This window comes from Hyaena hyaena, unplaced genomic scaffold (assembly GCF_003009895.1).
Source record: "Hyaena hyaena isolate Hyena2069 unplaced genomic scaffold, ASM300989v1 scaffold_24, whole genome shotgun sequence".
NCBI lineage: Eukaryota > Metazoa > Chordata > Mammalia > Carnivora > Hyaenidae > Hyaena > Hyaena hyaena.
This window is the reverse complement of record NW_024080656.1, coordinates 2,712,297-2,729,716: the sequence shown is the minus strand read 5'-3', so window position 1 is coordinate 2,729,716 and position 17,420 is coordinate 2,712,297. Positions and strand designations below refer to the sequence as shown.

The 17,420-nt window shown below is 37.4% G+C and overlaps 1 protein-coding gene across 2 annotated transcripts in view; it reads left to right on the top strand.

The window, feature by feature from the left end:
- RFC1 (replication factor C subunit 1) overlaps positions 1-17,420 on the top strand; it is an 83,239-nt gene that overhangs the window by 1,891 nt on the left and 63,928 nt on the right. For both annotated transcript variants that reach the window (XM_039227017.1, XM_039227016.1), the window contains exon 2: positions 13,925-14,053. In XM_039227017.1, the coding sequence (XP_039082948.1) occupies positions 13,925-14,053 (129 nt within the window). The remainder of the gene's footprint in view (positions 1-13,924; positions 14,054-17,420) is intronic.

The following is a 17,420-nucleotide window of genomic DNA, read 5'->3' as shown; positions in this document are numbered from 1 at the left end:
AGGTAAGAATTTCAGATTGTATTGGTATTTAATTTAGTCTTTCTGTCTCTAGTACGACAATTAGCAAAACCCCAGACTAAAATTCTGTTCAGTGTAGGTTTATTGAACACCTGGGCACAAGTTATATTGTAGTACAGTAGTTTTTAACTTTGGGTTATAGTTCCCTTTGATAATGTGGTGTGTGGTATGCAAATTTTCTGCCCGCAGAAATACATATGGGCATCCGTACAACATTTTAAATAATTTGCATAACTTCTGAAGCCCTTCCATAGAAGTTTACAACTCTTGCCCTGGGAGCTACATTTTTTTTTCTTAAATATTTTCTAATTGAAATTATCAATAAAGGAATAAAATACTATATCCACCAAATGGAATATTCTACAAACATTAAAAAAGAGAAAACTTTATGCCCTGATACAAAACAGTTGTCAAGATACTTTAGTAAAAAACAAAGGTGTAGGACAATCTGTAAAGTTTCACTTTATGTAGAGAAAGAGAGAAAAGAATATATACACTTTTGTTTGAAGTGTGAAAGGATGCAGAAGGAACTAACTGATAACATTTGTTACCTCCAGAGATGGGAAGTATGTGTCTGAGAGGCAGGATGAGAGGCAGACTTTTTTACCTTGACTTTTGAACCATGTGAGCATAATGTCTATTAAAGGAATTGAAATAAAATTAAAGATAAAAAGGATAAAAAAGAAGCCACGTAAACAATTTAGTTGCTATAAGAATTTAATTACGTGCTCAAAATGTGAATAAAACCTGAGATGTCATTTTTTTTTTTTTAATTTTTTAAAAAATGTTTTATTTATTTCTAGGAGAGAGAGAGACAGCGTGAGCAGGGGAGGGTCAGAGAGAGAGGGAGTCACAGACTGAAACAGGCTCCAGGCTCTGAGCTGGCAGTCAGCACAGAGCCCGACGCGGGGCTCGAACCCACGAACCATGAGATCATGACCTAAGCGAAAGTTGGACGCTTAACCGACTAAGCCACCCAGGCGCCCCTGGGATGTCATTTTTAAGAAGTCAGCATATATAATTCGTTGGCTGGTATAATTTATTGAACATATGCATAAGGTTGAATTAAACACACATGAGACCTAGAGGACAGCCTGTTTGAAGAGCTGTCAAGTCTAAATAGATCTGAGTTGCTTCATGCACCATTTTAGGAGATACTCTTCACATTGTAGTTTACTATGTGAATGCTCCCCCTGGACTAGTGCAGTCACCCTATGATAGTGTAGCTTTTGCCATATATAGTAGCAGTAGGCTTATAAGGCCCCTACCAACCTCTCTTATCTCTCTTTTGAGTGTATTATGCTGGTTCTGTCTCAGCTTTTATTTGTTCTTGCTATTTCATCCCCTTGTTCAGATCCTTCTTTGCATATCTGCCTTCTCTTTCAAGCCTCAGTCATCACTTCCTCAGAGCTTTTGGTGTTATATCTGAGAAACCATTGCCTGATCCAAGGTCATGAAGATTTATGCTTGTCTGTCTTCTTCTGAGAGTTTTACCTCTTACCTTTAGCCTTGATCCATTTTAATTTTTAAATTTTGTTTTTTATTTTTTATTTTAGACAGAAAGAGAGAGTAAGCAAGTGAGGGAGAGGGGCAGAGAGGGAGAGAAAGAGAAAATCTTAAGTAGGTTCCATGCTCAGTACAGAGCCTGATGTGGGGCTCGATCCTGAGATTATGACCTGAGCTGAAATCAAGAGTTGTATGCTCCACTAACTGAACCACCGAGGTCTCTTGGGTTAATTTTTGTATAGGCTGTGAAGTAGGGGTTCATGTTTATTCTTTTGCATGTGGATAGTTGTAACTGCACCATTTCCAGACAGTTCTTTTCCGATTGAATTATCATCTTGGCCCTCTTGTTAAAAATCAAGTGACCATAAGTGTGAGGTTGTTGGTTTTTTGGGGGGTTTTTTTGTTTTTGTTTTTTTAGAATTCTCTGTAATTTTCCCCTACCTACGTACCTACCTACCTACCTACCTTATCTATCTATCTATCTATCTATCTATCTATCTATCTATCTATCTATCTATCTTAGTGCCAGTAACACATTGTCTTTATTACTGTAGTTTTGTGGTAAGTTCCTGCATGTGCCCCACCTTGTGGTTAGTTTTGAAATCAGGAAGTATGAGTCTTTCAACTTTGTTATTTTTCAAGATTGTTTTGTGTGTTCTGGGTCCCTTGACTTTCCACATGAATTTTAGAAGCCAGCTTGGACTGGCTTCTAAAAAGAAGCAAAGAAGCCACCTGGGATTGGATAGTGATGTTGTTGAATCTGTAGATCATTTGGGGGAGTGTTGCCCTCTTAACCAGAGAATGTCTTCTGATCCATGAACATGGACTACCTTTCCATTTGCTTAGGTCTTTAATTTCTGTAAATAATGTTTTATGGTTTTCAGAGTATAGGGTTTACACTTTTATTAAGTTTACTTCTAAGTATTTTGTTCTTTTTGGTGATATTGTAAGTGGAATTGTTTTCTTAATTTCAATTTTGGATTGTTCATTACAAGAGTGTAGAAATACAATTGACTTTTGTATATTGATCTGTATTCTGCAAACTTGCTGAGCTTACTTAGTAGTTTTAATAGTTTTTTAGTGGATTCCTTAGGATTTTTTCTATATAAGATCATTTCATCTGTAAATATAGTTTTACTTCATCCTGTCCAATCTAGGTGCTTTTTATCTCCCTCCCTCCCTCCCTTCCTCTTCCCCCTCCCTCCCTCCCTCCCTCCCTCCCTCTCTCTCTCTCTCTCTCTCTCTCTGTCTCCTAAATGCTTTTGCTGGAAATGTCACAGTGTTGAATAAAAGTGGTAGGAGTGGTTGTGTCTTTTTCCTGATCTCAGGGGAAAGTAGTCCAACAATTTTTGCTTTCAAAGTATAAGGACTTAATATAGTTTTAAATACTTTATTGCGTAGTTTGCCTCTGCTGTGCTGCTACCAGTTAAATCATTGTGTATATTAATAAGAGATGTAATTTTGTATCTTAGTGTTTTTCAGGATAAAATATTCTTATATTTGGACAGATTTTGTGAAGTTTGTTGATACTCAGTTTCTTCTTGTGGATTTGGTGGTTGACTTAAAAATATTAATCAGGAGTATTTATATTTCTTTGTTACTTTCAAAGTAAAGCTAAGATATATTTTGGCAACTACTCTACAGAGCACTGCCATACTTATTTTGCATAAAACCCTGTACCTTTTAAAGGTAAGTGAACAGAGTGACATAATTTGCTTTCTTTTTGCATTTTTGATAGGCAAATATAACTTACTTGTTGATTGAGCTCATCAGCATGGAAAAAAGTAACTTGAAGTTTTTGATTATACTTCAAAGTAAATATATAGCAGCTTTTATACTTTGACCTTCTAAAGCTAAAGATCACTATGAAAGTTTACTTCTGTATGGTTTAAGAGTGTTTATTGCATCAAAAATTTTTTTCATCTCTAACTCGACTAATGGATTTATAACCAATCAAGTTGTACACTTCTTGGTACAAGTAAAGGACTCTAAAAATGCAAGATTTTTTTCTTTTTTGAGTAGTTGGCAAAGTTGGGTACTTTGTCTTGGCTTATGTATATTAAGATTGCATTTGGGCTGCCTACTAGGTGATGCTTCTCTCTAATAGTGTTGTAGAATTGTTAGTTACACCTTAAGGTAGAAAATGAAGAAGTCTTTTTTTGTTTACGTTTAAGAGCATCTTAAATTTCAAAACTTTTACTAGAGAATGTCTTGTTGGCATTCTCAATTTTTTAATTCTGTGAGCTGAAGTTAAAAAATGTCCTAAGGTTGTTATGAGGATTAAATGAGTAAATTTTTTTTTTTTAATGTTTTATTTATTTCTAGAGAGAGAGAGAGACAGCGTGAGCAGGGGAGGGTCAGAGAGAGGGAGTCACAGACTGATAAATGAGTAAATATTTTTAAAGTGCTTAAATTATTGCTTGGCACAGAGCAAGTCCTATTTTAAGGGTTTATTAAAGAAGTAAATAAATGAAGCTTTGAATCTGGGCATTGACAATGGAAAGAGGGAAAGGGACAATAATATTTGGAAGATAGGTAGGATGAATAGGTGGCGAGTCAGAGTGAGGACAAAAAAACAGTACCCATTTTTCTGTTCTGGGTGAATGATGCTATATGCATTAAGGTGGGGAATAAAGGGAGAGAAGCAAGTCCGAGAGGAACATGAGCTTAGTTTTGGACATGGATTGGAGGTGTCTTTGGGGCATTTGGACAGAGATGTATCAGGCAGACTACCGGCTATGTGATATGGAGTTTAGGGGAGGTGTGGTGTGGAGACACAAGATTTAGGAGGTATCAGTATATATAGGTGGTACTGAGGTTGAGATGGATGTGAGTTAGCTTGAGTGTATGTGAATCAGAAGTTTTTGATTTCGGATTCATGGAGAACCATTAATAGGTTTCAGGGGGAAAATCCTGAATTTTAGGTTACTTGCCAAGTTTTGTATGGGTGTGGAGTGTTTTCTGCAGTTCCCTACTTCTCTTGACACCAACTGGGTGTCCTACAATTCAGTTTAGTTCTGACAGTATTCAGAGTTAGTGCAGACTGCACAAGTTAAGGGGTTCAGTCCCACAAAATGGCTCCCACTGCAGAAGCCAGTTGCAAGTTGTAGGCCACCTCTACTTCTGACTGACTGGCTCTACATCAGGGCTTTGCAAGACCTCTTCCTCAGGTTTGATAATTTGCTAGGATGGCTTACAGAACTCAGGGAAACACTTTACTTATATTTACTGGTTTCTTATGTGGCTGCAATTCAGGAACAGCCAAATGGAAGGAAAAGATTCATAGGGCAAGATATGGGAGGTTGGGGAGTACAAAGCTTCCATGCTATCTTTGGGTATACCACCCTCCTAGCAACTTGATACGTTGACCAACCGAGAAGCTCTTCAAACATCAAACCTTGCTTATTTGAGTCTTTATAATCTAATCTTCATCCCCACTTCTCCCTGTAGAACTAGGAGTGGGGCTGAGAGTTCCCATCTTTGGCCTTTCTAGTGACCAGTTCCCATCCTAAGTTGTCTCATTAGTATAAACTTAGATGTGATCCAAGGTCTGATTGTAAATAACAGACACTTTGTCACTTAGAGAATTCCAAGGTTTTTAGGAGCTCTGTGCCAGGAACTAGGGATAAGGACCAAATATATTTTTATTATAGTGTGTTTTTGTATATGTCTGTGGAAAATATTCATACCTTTTGTCAGATCCACAAAAGTGTGAAAAAAAAAAACCCTGGTGTGTTTAGTGAAAACACCATCCCTTTGTTTCCTTGACACACACTTTGAATATTAATAGATAGGCAATCTGTTATTGACAGCTTCTTATACTGCCATATAAGTTTTACAAGAATAGGGAACTGTTGTACAGTGCCTGGCACATGGTATGTTTTTTATTAAGTATTTGATGAAGTACAAATAAACTTTATTTCCAATAAAAGAGAAATTAACTAGAATAGAAAATTTACTGGTATGAAAACATCATCTCTAGCCCTTTCTACTATAATCTATTGAACATTTTATTTTTTGAACTTTTTTTTAAGTTTATTTATTTAAATAATCCCTACACTCAACATGGGCCTTGACTCCATGACCCTGAGATCAAGAGTTGCATGCTTGGGGCACCTGGGTGACCTAGTTCGTTAAGCGCCTGACTTTGGCTCAGGTCATGATCTTGTGGTTCATGAGTTTGAGCCCAGTGTCAGGCTCTGTGCTGACAGCACGGAGCCTGGAGCCTGCTTTTAGATTCTGCATCTCCCTCTCTCTCTGTCCTCTGCCCTGCCACTTGCACATGCGGTCACTCTCTCTGTCTCAAAAATAAACATTTTTTCCTTTTCTTAAAACAGTTTATTTATTTGAGAGACAGAACATGAGTGGGAGAGGGGCAGAGAGAGGGAGACACAGAACTCGAAACAGGCTCCAGGCTCTGAGCTGCCAGCACAGAACCCAATGCGGGGCTCCAACCCACCAACTGCGAGATCATGATCTGAGCCTGAGCCGAAGTCGGTCGCCCAAATGACTGAGCCACCCAGGCGTCCCTCAAAATTAAACATTTAAAAAAATTTAAAAAAAAAGTTGCATGCTCTTCCAACTGAAACAACGAGGCGTCCCTCTAATCTATTGAACATTTAATGACAATAAGCCTAGAGAAATACAGTATTTATTATGTGGTAGGTCTATTTTCTTTTTTAAAAAAATTATTTTTTATTTTCTTAAGTTCTATTTATTTATTTTTAATTTTTTTTAACGTTTTATTTATTTCTAGGAGAGAAAGAGAGACAGCGTGAGCAGGGGAGGGTCAGAGAGAGAGGGAGTCACAGACTGAAACAGGCTCCAGGCTCTGAGCTGGCAGTCAGCACAGAGCCCGACGCGGGGCTCGAACCCACGAACCACGAGATCATGACCTAAGCGAAAGTTGGATGCTTAACCTACTAAGCCACCCAGGCGCCCCATTTATTTATTTAATATTTAGTTATTTTTGACAGAGAGAGAGAGAGAGAGAGCGAGCGAGCAGGAGTGGGAGAGGGGCAGAGACAGAGAGTCAGAGAGAGAATCCTAAGCAGGCTCCATGCTGTCAGCTCAGAGCACAACATGGGGCTTAATCCCACAAACCCGTGAGATCATGACCTGAGCCAAAAATCAAGAGCCAAATGCTTAACCAACTGAGGAACCCAGGTGCCTCTGTTTATATTCTTAAAGTTTTTGTTTTTATTTTTGGGAGAGAGAGAGGGAGAGAGAGAGTACGAGAGAGGAAGAGGAGCAGAGGAGGAGAGAGAGAATATCAAAGCAGGCTCCATACTCAGCACAGAGCCTGACAGGGGGCTTGATTCCATGATCCCAGGATCGTGACCTGAGCTGAAATCAAGAGTTGGTTGCTCAAACAACTGAGCCATCCAGGTGCTCCAAAATTATTTATTATTAAAAAAATGTTTACTTATTTATTTTCAGAGAGAGAGCAAGGGAGAGGCAGAGAAAGAGGGAGAGAGAATCCTGAGCAGGCTCTACACTGTCAACGCAGAGCCCAGTGTGGAGCTTGATCCCATGAACTGTGAGATCATGACCTGAGCCGAAATCAGGAGTCAGACGCTCAACCGACAGAGCCACCCAAATGCCCCCAAATTATTTATTTTTTAAATTGAAGTGTATTTGACACACATTTATTTCAGGTGTAGAACGTAGTGCATTGACAACCCTATATGCTGTGCTTACCACAAGTGTAGCTATCGTGTGTCACCATAAAACGCTATTACAATACCATTGACTGTATTCTGTATGCTGTACCTTTTTGTCCCTGTGACTCACTCGTTCCATAACTAGAAGCCTCTATCTCCCACTTCCCTTCACCCACTTTGCCCATCTCTTCAACCCCCTTCCCTCTGGCAACCACCAGTTCTCAGTATTTATGGTCTTTTCATGCATTTAGGTTTTTAGATTTCACATAAAAGTGAAATCATATGGTATTTGTCTTTTTGTCTGACTTAATTCACTTAGCATAATACCCTCTAGGCCCATCAATATTATCATAAATGGCAAGACCTCATTATTTTTATGGCTGAATAATATTCCATTATGTGTGTGTGTGTGTGTGTGTGTGTGTGTGTGTGTGTGTAAACCCTGCATAGTCTTTGTCTATTTATCTGTCAGTAGACATTTAGGTTGGTAGGTCTGGTTTTTTTTTTAATTTTTTTATTGTTTTTATTTATTTCTGAGATAGAAAGAGACAGTGTGAGCAGGGGAGGGTCAGAGAGAGACGGAGACACAGAATCTGAAACAGGCTCCAGGCTCTGAGCTGGCTGTCAGCACAGAGCCCGACGCGGGGCTTAAACCCACGAACCGTGAGATCATGACCTGAGCCGAAGTCGGACACTTAACCGACTGAGCCACCCAGGCTCCCTGGTAGGTCTGTTTTTGACTTGAAGTTAATTTCAGTGTTCATCCAGGTAGTATAAATTTGATTTTTTAGATCAAAAGTCAGTTGTAAAAAGTTGACTTCTATATGAATGAAAACCGTAATCAGATTACATTAACGTTGGTGAAAATGTCAGGATGTTGAAATAAACCATTAGATCAGGCATAAAGAGTTTTACATGTTTCAGTTATTCCAATTATGCAGGTGTGAAGGAGAACGTATTTTTAAAAAATCTAAATTAGTTAATTTACATTTTTTGTTTAATTTTGCCAGTGTTTGTTAGTATTTTTGGATCAGGTATACCTGAAAACTTTCTGTGATACAATATTTCATTGAAAGAGTAGTCTCAGGTTCATGTGATTCACATGGCTTCAGAATTTTACGCATCTTCCTCAACACAACTGAGAATAGAAGTGGGTTTTTTCACTTCCTGGGAGCGGCCTCTCAGGTGGACTGAGTAGATTCCAAGGCAATTAGGAGAGTCAGATACTTCCCATAATCATATCTTCTCTATTTCTATTCCCTTGCTGTGCTTCATTTTGTCTGTTCTTTATTTCCTGTGTTCGGCTCTATTTTCTAAAGACAGAAAGACCAAGAATAGAAAAGTAGAATGAAAGCTCCACAGAAACAGATTTTTGTCTGCTTTGTTTATTCCAAGCACCAAGAAGAGTTCTTGGCTCATAGAAGGCTCTCAGCAACTGTTTGTTGAATGAATAAATGAATGAAGGAATAAATAAAGAGGAATTTGATGCAGATTCTTAAAATTCTTCCTGGTTAGAACCTGTGATTATTTAAAAATTGTTCAAATCACACTTCTTTTTCACTCAGTGGTATCTTAGAATTTCTTGAGGCCTGTGTTAGACTTTGCTGTATCATTGACGTTGATTATATGTAGAGATATATGTGATTTCTAAAAGATAATTTGTTTGGCTTAAAACAAATTTGAAGAAGAGGAAATATTATACTAAGAGTGAAAAAGTATTTTGCTTTTTGTAGCCACAATATTATAATATGATAAGAGAGTACAGTATTTCAACTTTAGTAATTTATTTCAGAAATAATACATAATATAGTGTTAATTAGTACCCACTTAAAATTTCTTAAAGCCCAAAGCAATAGGTAAAGTCATAGCAAAAAATTAATCTCACTTAAAGATTATGTTAATATTCAATTTTTAAAAACAAATCTACCACGAGTTTCATTTTACATAATCAAGAACCTCTCTTTTGCAGCCCAGGTGTGAATGAAGGTCAGTGACCTTAGAAATAACTGCTCATGCATTCAACCGATATATACATTTTTAAAGATTTTATTTTTAAGTAATCTCCACCCCCAGTGGGGGCTTGACCTCAAAAGCTGCACACACTACTGACTGAGCCATAATTAATGCACTAAACCAGCATTAATTATGTACTTCTCTTCAAGCGCTGGCCCCCTACTTGAGATAGAGTGGTGAGCCAGACCTGTTGTATGAAACCTAACAGCAGTGCCTTCGAACTCAGATTTATATGACTATCAAAAGTATAGTCTGGCTGGCTCAGTCAGTAAAGCATGCAACTCTCAGTCTTGGGGTTGTGAGTTCAAGTCCTACATTGGAGTTAGAGGTTACTTAAAAAAACATCTCATTTAATCATCTTAGGACTCAGTTCAGGTGTTGCTTCTTTTGGAAAGCCTTCCTGTGGGCTCTCTGTTAGGTGTTCCTGTCCTCTTCTGGTTTTGTGATAAGCTCTGTTTCGTATTTAATTCTTTATATACTAATTTGTCTCTCAGGTAGCTTCATGAGGGCATTTTCCTGTTTGTGTTCTAAGTCCCTGGCACAGTGCCTGCTTGTAAGCAACAAATTTATCAGGAGTGAGAAGGGAAAGGCCATACTGCTAATTGTGGAGTATGGCTACTTTTGCATAGATTCTTAGAGTTAAAGGAAAACTATGAAGGGGCAGTCATGATCAGGTGGAAACCTGAAACAAATTTGGAGTCAGAGGACCAGGTTCCATGGTGGAGGGTTTTTGGTGCCACCTTAAGCCCCACAGGAATTTTATGAGGCAGGTGGTAACATGAGGAAATTACGGGGCAGAGAAGTTAAGTAATTCATCCTAAGTGTCCGGTAGTAAATGGCAAAACTGACAAAAAGCCTTTGTCTGACTTAATTCCACTTATTTATCTGTAAAACGGAGATATTCTATTTGTCCTGTATACCTCACAGAGTCATCAAAAGAGATAAATCTACGTCTAGTAGCTGTAAGTAAAAGTACACAAAATTACTTGTATTATTAGCTACTTGTGCTAAAATTTGTTTTAACTTTGATGTGATTTTTGCCTTATTTGACCTGAGTTACTTGTTCAACTAGTAACTGTTGAAGAAAAAAATAAGAAGAGTTAGTTACCTTTTTTTTTTTTTTTTTGGTCTCCCAAAATAAAAAGAATGTTATTTCTTTTATCATTTCTTTTCGAAATGGACTTCCTGGGACAATGGATATGCACATTTAAAATTGTGACAAGTGTGGCTGATTGTCTTCCAGAATAGTTTTTGTTCTCCAGTTTTTACTTTTATAGCAGCGTAGTGTGTGAGCATCTTTTCCCGCATATCCTTGACAAATCTGGGCATTATCAGTCTTTAACACTTAGAGAATGATCCAGCTTCAGTTATTTTTATTATTTGTGAAGTTGAACATCTTTTATTGTTTGTTGATTATTTGCATTTTAAAAATAATTTTCCTGCTTTTTTCTATTTTATTAGAACTTATTCTAATTTTCCTATTTTATTTTATTTTTCTAATTAAATTTTTTAAATGTTTTATTTATTTCTGAGAAAGAGAGAGATAGCGTGAGCAGGGGAGGGCCAGAGAGGGAGGGAGACACAGAATCCAAAGCAGGCTCCAGGCTCTGAGCTAGCTGTCAGCACAGAGGCTCCAACCCACGAACCATGAGATCATGACCTGAGCCGAAGTTGGACACTTAACTGAGCCACCCAGGCACCCTGTCTACTAGTAGCTTTAATTCATTTTTCTACTCAGCTGTCTTTTATTGATTCGTAGGGACCTTTTTATACAAAGCATATGCTGTAGATATTTTCAAGTTAGTTACTTGTATTTTAACTTTTGTTTATGGCATCTTTTCTTTTTATGTTGTCAGGTCTGTCTTCCTTTATGGGTGGTTTCTAGCCTTGATGTTATACTTAGGAGACTTTCCCTTTGCCAAGATTATAAAAGTAAATTTAAAAATCTGTTCCCTTTTCTACTCATATACTCAGGAATAATTATTCTGTGCACTTAAGAGTGGTATTTAAATAAAAAAGATTTTTTTACTGTTTATTTTTAAGAGAGAGAGAGACAAAATGTAAGTGGGGGAGGGGCAAAGAGAGGGAGACAGAATCTGAAGCAGGCTCCAGGCTCCGAGCTGTCAGCACAGAGCCTGACTTGGGACTTGAACTTAAATGGAGAGATTATGACCTGAGCTGAAGTCGGGCGCTTAACTGGCTTAGCCATCCAGGTGCCCCAAGAGTGGTGTTTATTTGGATCCATTATTTGGGAGTATGATTAGCCACTAGACTTGTTCATCATTTCATGAAATGTTTGAAAACTGGGACTACTAGACAAGGGACTATTAACTGGAGAGTAAGGTGAAGTCACTCTCTACATTAAGGCCAAATTAGTGACCTTTACATTGTTTATATACAAGATGTCTGCTCACATTGGAGAAAATCCTAAAAGGTGTGAGTTAATTGGCTTTCATTCTGATGAAAATTCTTTTACAAAAGTTTAGATTTTCAGTGTGTATTAGAGTAGATCTGAATGTTGTTATTTGATTGTTCTGCCATCATAGTATAAGGGTGTGGGAGTGAGAGAGTAGGGGAGAATAAAAAAAAAGACGAGAAAGGGGATGTGAATAGAAGGATTAGTTAGGAAGGAAAAGTTGTAACAATGCTGACGAGTGGCAGTATGAAATATCAAAATCAGACAGCCTTAATATAACCAACCATTCCATTTCCTGAATTATGTTTTGTTTTCTTTTTGTGGTTTTAAGCATTTGTGGTCCTAATACAGTTTGAAAACCAGCAGTGAATTTAACCTGATTATTAATATTCAGTTTTGGTATTTCCATGGTGCACGTGTGGTGCTTTGTGTGTGGGTGCATGCACGCGTGCAGTCACCACCATTTGCATGAAGAATCAGTTGGTAATTTTAAAAGTGAAACTCTGGTGTGAAACTGTCATTTCCTCCAGAAGCAATAAAGTAAATAGTTGTCAACCTCAAAACCAATTTTTGCTAAGTTATATGGAAGACTGTGCCTTTCTTTATTGTCTATTTTTCTTTATTTAGCACTTGACACAAATGTCTTAGCTTCATAGCTGAAGTATTCATTCTGTAAACAATATTTTTTAGACTTAGATTTTATTAGGATGGATTTGTGACTTTTCTGTGTTAAGGCGTTTACAAAAGAGAACATAAAATCAGGGAAGTCTCTAATCCTTTTAAAAAAATTTAGTGTCTGTGTACCTCATTTATCTGCTTTGTTTATTTGCTTAGACACAAAGCTATTTGTGTATGTGTGCATAACACACTTATTTGGGACTTGTGACATTTTAAGAGTATGACATTTATTGCCAGGATCTAGGAAATAGTTGTTAACTTTTTTATACCTCATGAAATACCTTTAAAGGTTTTTGTTTTTGTTTTTTTATATTTGAGAGAGAGAGAGTGCTAGCACACGAGTGATGGAGAGGGTTGAGTGGGGAGAGAGAAAGAGAAGGAGAATCTTAAGCAGTCTCCATGCTCAGTGCTGAGCCCAACGTGGGGCTTGATCCCATGACCATGAGATCATGACCTGAGCTGAAATCAAGAGTGAGTGCTCAATTGACTGAGCCTCCCAGGTGCCCCTGCAAAGTACTTTTAACTTGGCATCTTCCTCACCACAATAAAGAGAGGTTGGAACAGGTAGAAAGGATTGAAAACTGAGGAACATAAGAAAGGAAGAGGAGAACACTTGGCTCTTGAACCCAGTTCTTAGGAATTCAGATCCTTACTCAGATCTCATTATTTTGTGTTCCTTGCCTGGGAGCAGAGATAATTGTAAATAGAGACATTTCAGTGATATGAAGGGATAATAGTTCATAAATGAGGGGAAGGGAAGCTTTTTACTGAGCTGACAATTAATTATCCTCATAAAGTGCAGGTAGCATTGGTCCCACTTTACTGATGAGAAATCAGATTAAAGTAACCTGCTGAAGGTCACATAAAAAGCACTGCAGTCGAAATTCAAACTGAGGCTTTCTGATTCTAAGGTCTATTTCCATCCTTTACAGCATCCTTTGTTCAAAGCTAAAATCTAAAAGGGTAGGGAAAATTATGTATGCAAAAGATAAAAGTGAGTGATTTTAATTGTGAATTACATTGTAAATGTTTCATTATGATTAATTAGATTTCAGCTTAACAGAAAGGGATAGAGCAATTAAAGAGAATATTGTAATAAGCATCAAAATATTTTCTTCAGAATTTGGAAAAATCATATAAAGAAGAATATGATTCTTCAATGTTTTTAGTTATTAAGGTCTTAAATGATCAGGGTTGTGAAAGATATCCTTTCAAACTGGAATATAAATCCCATGGGCAAGCATTATACTCTTCAACACTTGTCTTCTCCCTCACTGTGCCTGGGGAGGTGGGATGAATATGCGCATATATGAACAGTAAATATTTGTGACTTGCCTCTTTAGTAATTGTGCTGTTGTTAGGAACAGTTTCATTGTTTATTTTTGTCCTGTTTTTGGCCAAATTCTGAGGATTAATACTATTTTTCATTAGGCAAATGGTTCTTAACCCAGGTAATTTTGTCATTTAACTTTTGCACATGAAAAGAACGCTGCTGCACATGGTGGAGCTATCTCACTGTGAAGAAATTGCTGAGGGCAAGCCAGTGTGTGTAGGGGTGTTCCCGTTTGCAGGCGACATTCACATTTTGTGCTGCTTATGTTTGTTTATGCATGTCTATTTTTGCTTTTAGGATATTCGGAAATTCTTTGGGGTTATACCAAGTGGAAAGAAACTTGTGACTGACACAGTGAAGAAGAATGAGAAGACAAAGTCTGCTGAAGAAACTGTAAAAGCAAAGAAAGGAATAAAGGAAATCAAGGTCAGTTTTCCAGATACAATATTGAATTGTATAAAAAGTTAAATAAACTCAGTTCCTAGACGTAATATAATGTGAGCCTGAAATGAATATCGATTTGAACTCATTTTGTAGAGAAAGAAGACAAGTGCGTTTCTAACTAATATAGCTTCCTGCATTCATTGCTTGTTTTTCTGTAGGAGATCTGGAACCCTTCTTAGTTGTTAAAACTTTGTGTTTTGGGGCATCTGGGTGGTTCAGTCAGTTAAGCAACTGACTTCAGTCAAGTCATGATCTCACAGTTTGTGAGTTTGAGCCCTGCCTGGGCCTCTGTGCTGACAGCTCAGAGCCTGAAACCTGTTTCAGATTCTTTGTCTCCCTCTCTCTCTCTCTGCTTCTCCCTTGCTCATGATCTGTCTCTGCAAAAATAAATAAACATTTAAAAAAAAAAAAACCCTTACAAAACAAACTTTGTATTTTAAGACCAAAGTTTACTCTTAGAGACATGAGCCCCAAATGAAAGGTGTTGGACTTCTGGTGGAGGAAAGCTTTATTCTTTTCCTTTTGTTCCTTGGGTCTCAGAGAAGTTAAGGTACAATGTCACTGTAGAAAACAGGTGATGGCTACAATAGTATATGAGTTAATATTGTTCCGCTTTGTAAGATATGAGAGTTTTGTCACTCTACAGATCTATTTACTACTGTCTTTCATGTTTTAGCTATCATATATATTATAGCTACATGTGTTAATACTCCACATTTAGTGTGGTAATTTTTGCTCCGAACAGACATGTATTTTAAAGAAAATAAAAGGAAAGGATTGATCTTTTATATTTACCGACATATTTGCCATTTCTGGTGCTTTTCATTTCTTATTCAAGATACGAATTTCTTAATTTCTATCTCATATCATTGTCTTTAAACCTGAAGAATTTTCTCTGTCATTTCTTATAGTGTAGGTCTTTGGTAGTGAATTGCTTAAGTTTTTATTTAAAAGTTTATTTATTTTGAGAGAGAGAGAGAGCATGCATGCACAAAAGCAGGGGAAGGGCAGAGAGAGAGGGAGACAGAATTCCAAGCAGGCTGTGCACTGTAAGCACAGAGCCTGACGTGGGGCTCAATCTCATGAATCATGAGATCATGACTTGAGCCAAAATCAAGAGTTGGTTGCTTAACTGACTGAGCCACCCAGGCGCTCCTAAGTTTTTGTTTATTTAATAATGTCTTTATTTTGTTTTCATTCTTGGATATTTTTGCTGGGTGTAGAATTTTGGATTGACAGTTTTTTGTTTCAGCCCTTTAAAGTGTTCCACTGCCCTTTGTTCTCTTTTCTTCTGCAAAGATGTTAGCAGTCATTTATATTGTTTTCTTTTGTATGTTATGTATTGTTTTTCTCATGCTGCGGTACAGATTTTTATCTTTGGTTTTCAGCTTTGACTATGGTGTGCCTGGGTGTGGTTTTCTTCTGTGTGTTCTGTTTACGGTTTCTGAGTTTCTTGAATCTAAATCTCATCAAATTTGGGAACTTTTTGTCATGATTTCTTCAAATATATTTCTGCCTCATTTTCTTTGTCCTCTTCTGGGATTCCAGTTATACACATGTTAGAATTTTGATATTGCCTCACAGCTCATGGAGACTTGTTCATTTTTATTCTTTTCTCCCCCTGTACTTTAGATTGTATAATTTCTGTTACTATATTCAGGTTCATTGACTCTTCTCCCCTCTCCAGTTTGCTGTTAAGCCTATGTAGTGAATAAGTTGTTTTAAATATTGTATTTTTCAATTCTAGAATTTCCATTTGTTTCTTTTTCATAGTTTTTATTTCTTATGTTCTTTAATATTGTTATAATGGCTACTTTAAACTTCTTGTTTGTTAATTCTAACATTAGGATTGGTCTCTTTTAAATGCCTTTTCTCTTGAGTCTTTGGCTCAAGTGTTAGTTTGGGTACAATAACAAAATACCATAGACTGGATGGCTTAAACAACAGAAATTTATTTTCTTACAGTTCTGGATGCTAGAAGTTATGGTTAAGGTTCCTGGCAAGAACTCTCTTTCTGGATTGTAGATAGCTCCTTTCTTGTTGTGTCCTCACATAACCATTTCTTGATGTGAGCACATCAGGTGAGAGAGAAGTTGAAAGAGGGAGAGAGAGAGCTAGTGAGTGTGTGTACATACATGTGTGAATGAGCTCTCCAGTATCTCTTTAAGGACATAAAGTTTATGAGATCAGGGCCCCCATCCTTATGACCTCATTTAACTTTTAATTCCTTAGGGACTTCTGTCTCCACATCCAGCAACAATGGGGACACAGGGGTTCAACATAGGAATTTGGAGGGATACAAGCATTCAGTCCAAACATTTGTCAATGGTCCCCCAAATTCTTGTCCTTCTCACAATGCAAAATACATTCATTTCATCCTAACAGCCCTTAAAAGTTGTAACTTATTGCAGCACCAACTCTCAGGTCCAAAGTCTTATCCAAATATCATTTAAATTACATAGGGTGAGACTCCAGGTGTGATTCCTCCTGAGGCAAAATTCCTCTTTAGCTGTGAACCTGGGAAACCAGACAAGTAGGTGTTTCCAAAATACAGTGGTGGGATAGGCATGGAATAGACATTCCTATTTCAAAAGGGAGAAATCAGAAGGAAGAAAGGGGGGATGGGTCCCAATCAAGGTCAAAACCTAGCAAGGCAGATTCTATTAGATCTTAAAGCTTGAGAAAATCTTCAGCTTGATGCCCTGCCTTCTGGATCCACTGGGGCAGTGGTCCCACTCCCAAGGCTTCTGGATGGAGACTATTAGATCTGTTGAAATAAGAAATAAGGTAGCCCTGATGATCTCCTAATCACCTACATGGGCTCATCTCCTTTTCTTAGAGAATGGTGCAGGTTTTCTGCTGTCCTTTCCATAGAATCAAGAAGTCTGATGGCTTTCCTTCATTTTGTCTCATTTCAGAGTGGTGTTTTTGCTTGTGTAATCCCATAATCTCTTTATTGAGTGATAGTCCAGCCACACTTTTGGTGTTCTCTTCAGAGCATGCATTCTCATTTTTTCCCAATATAGACAGGTTGAGTATTTCCCAAATCTTTAAGTTCTGGTTCCTTTTTGCTTAACAGTTCAGTTCATTTCTCAGGCTGCACCTTCCTACATTTTGCTTAGAAATCTCCTCAGCTAAATATTCACTTTCATTGTTCACAAGTTCTATCTTTCACTAGACATTAAAACACAGTGTAGCCAAGTTCTTTGCCATTTTATAACAAGGATTGTCGTTGCTCCAGTTTCCAACAATCTGTTCCTTATTTCTGTCTGAAACTTCATGAGAATGGTCTTTAATGTTCATATTTACCAACATTCTACTTATGATCTATATATATATTCTCTAAGAT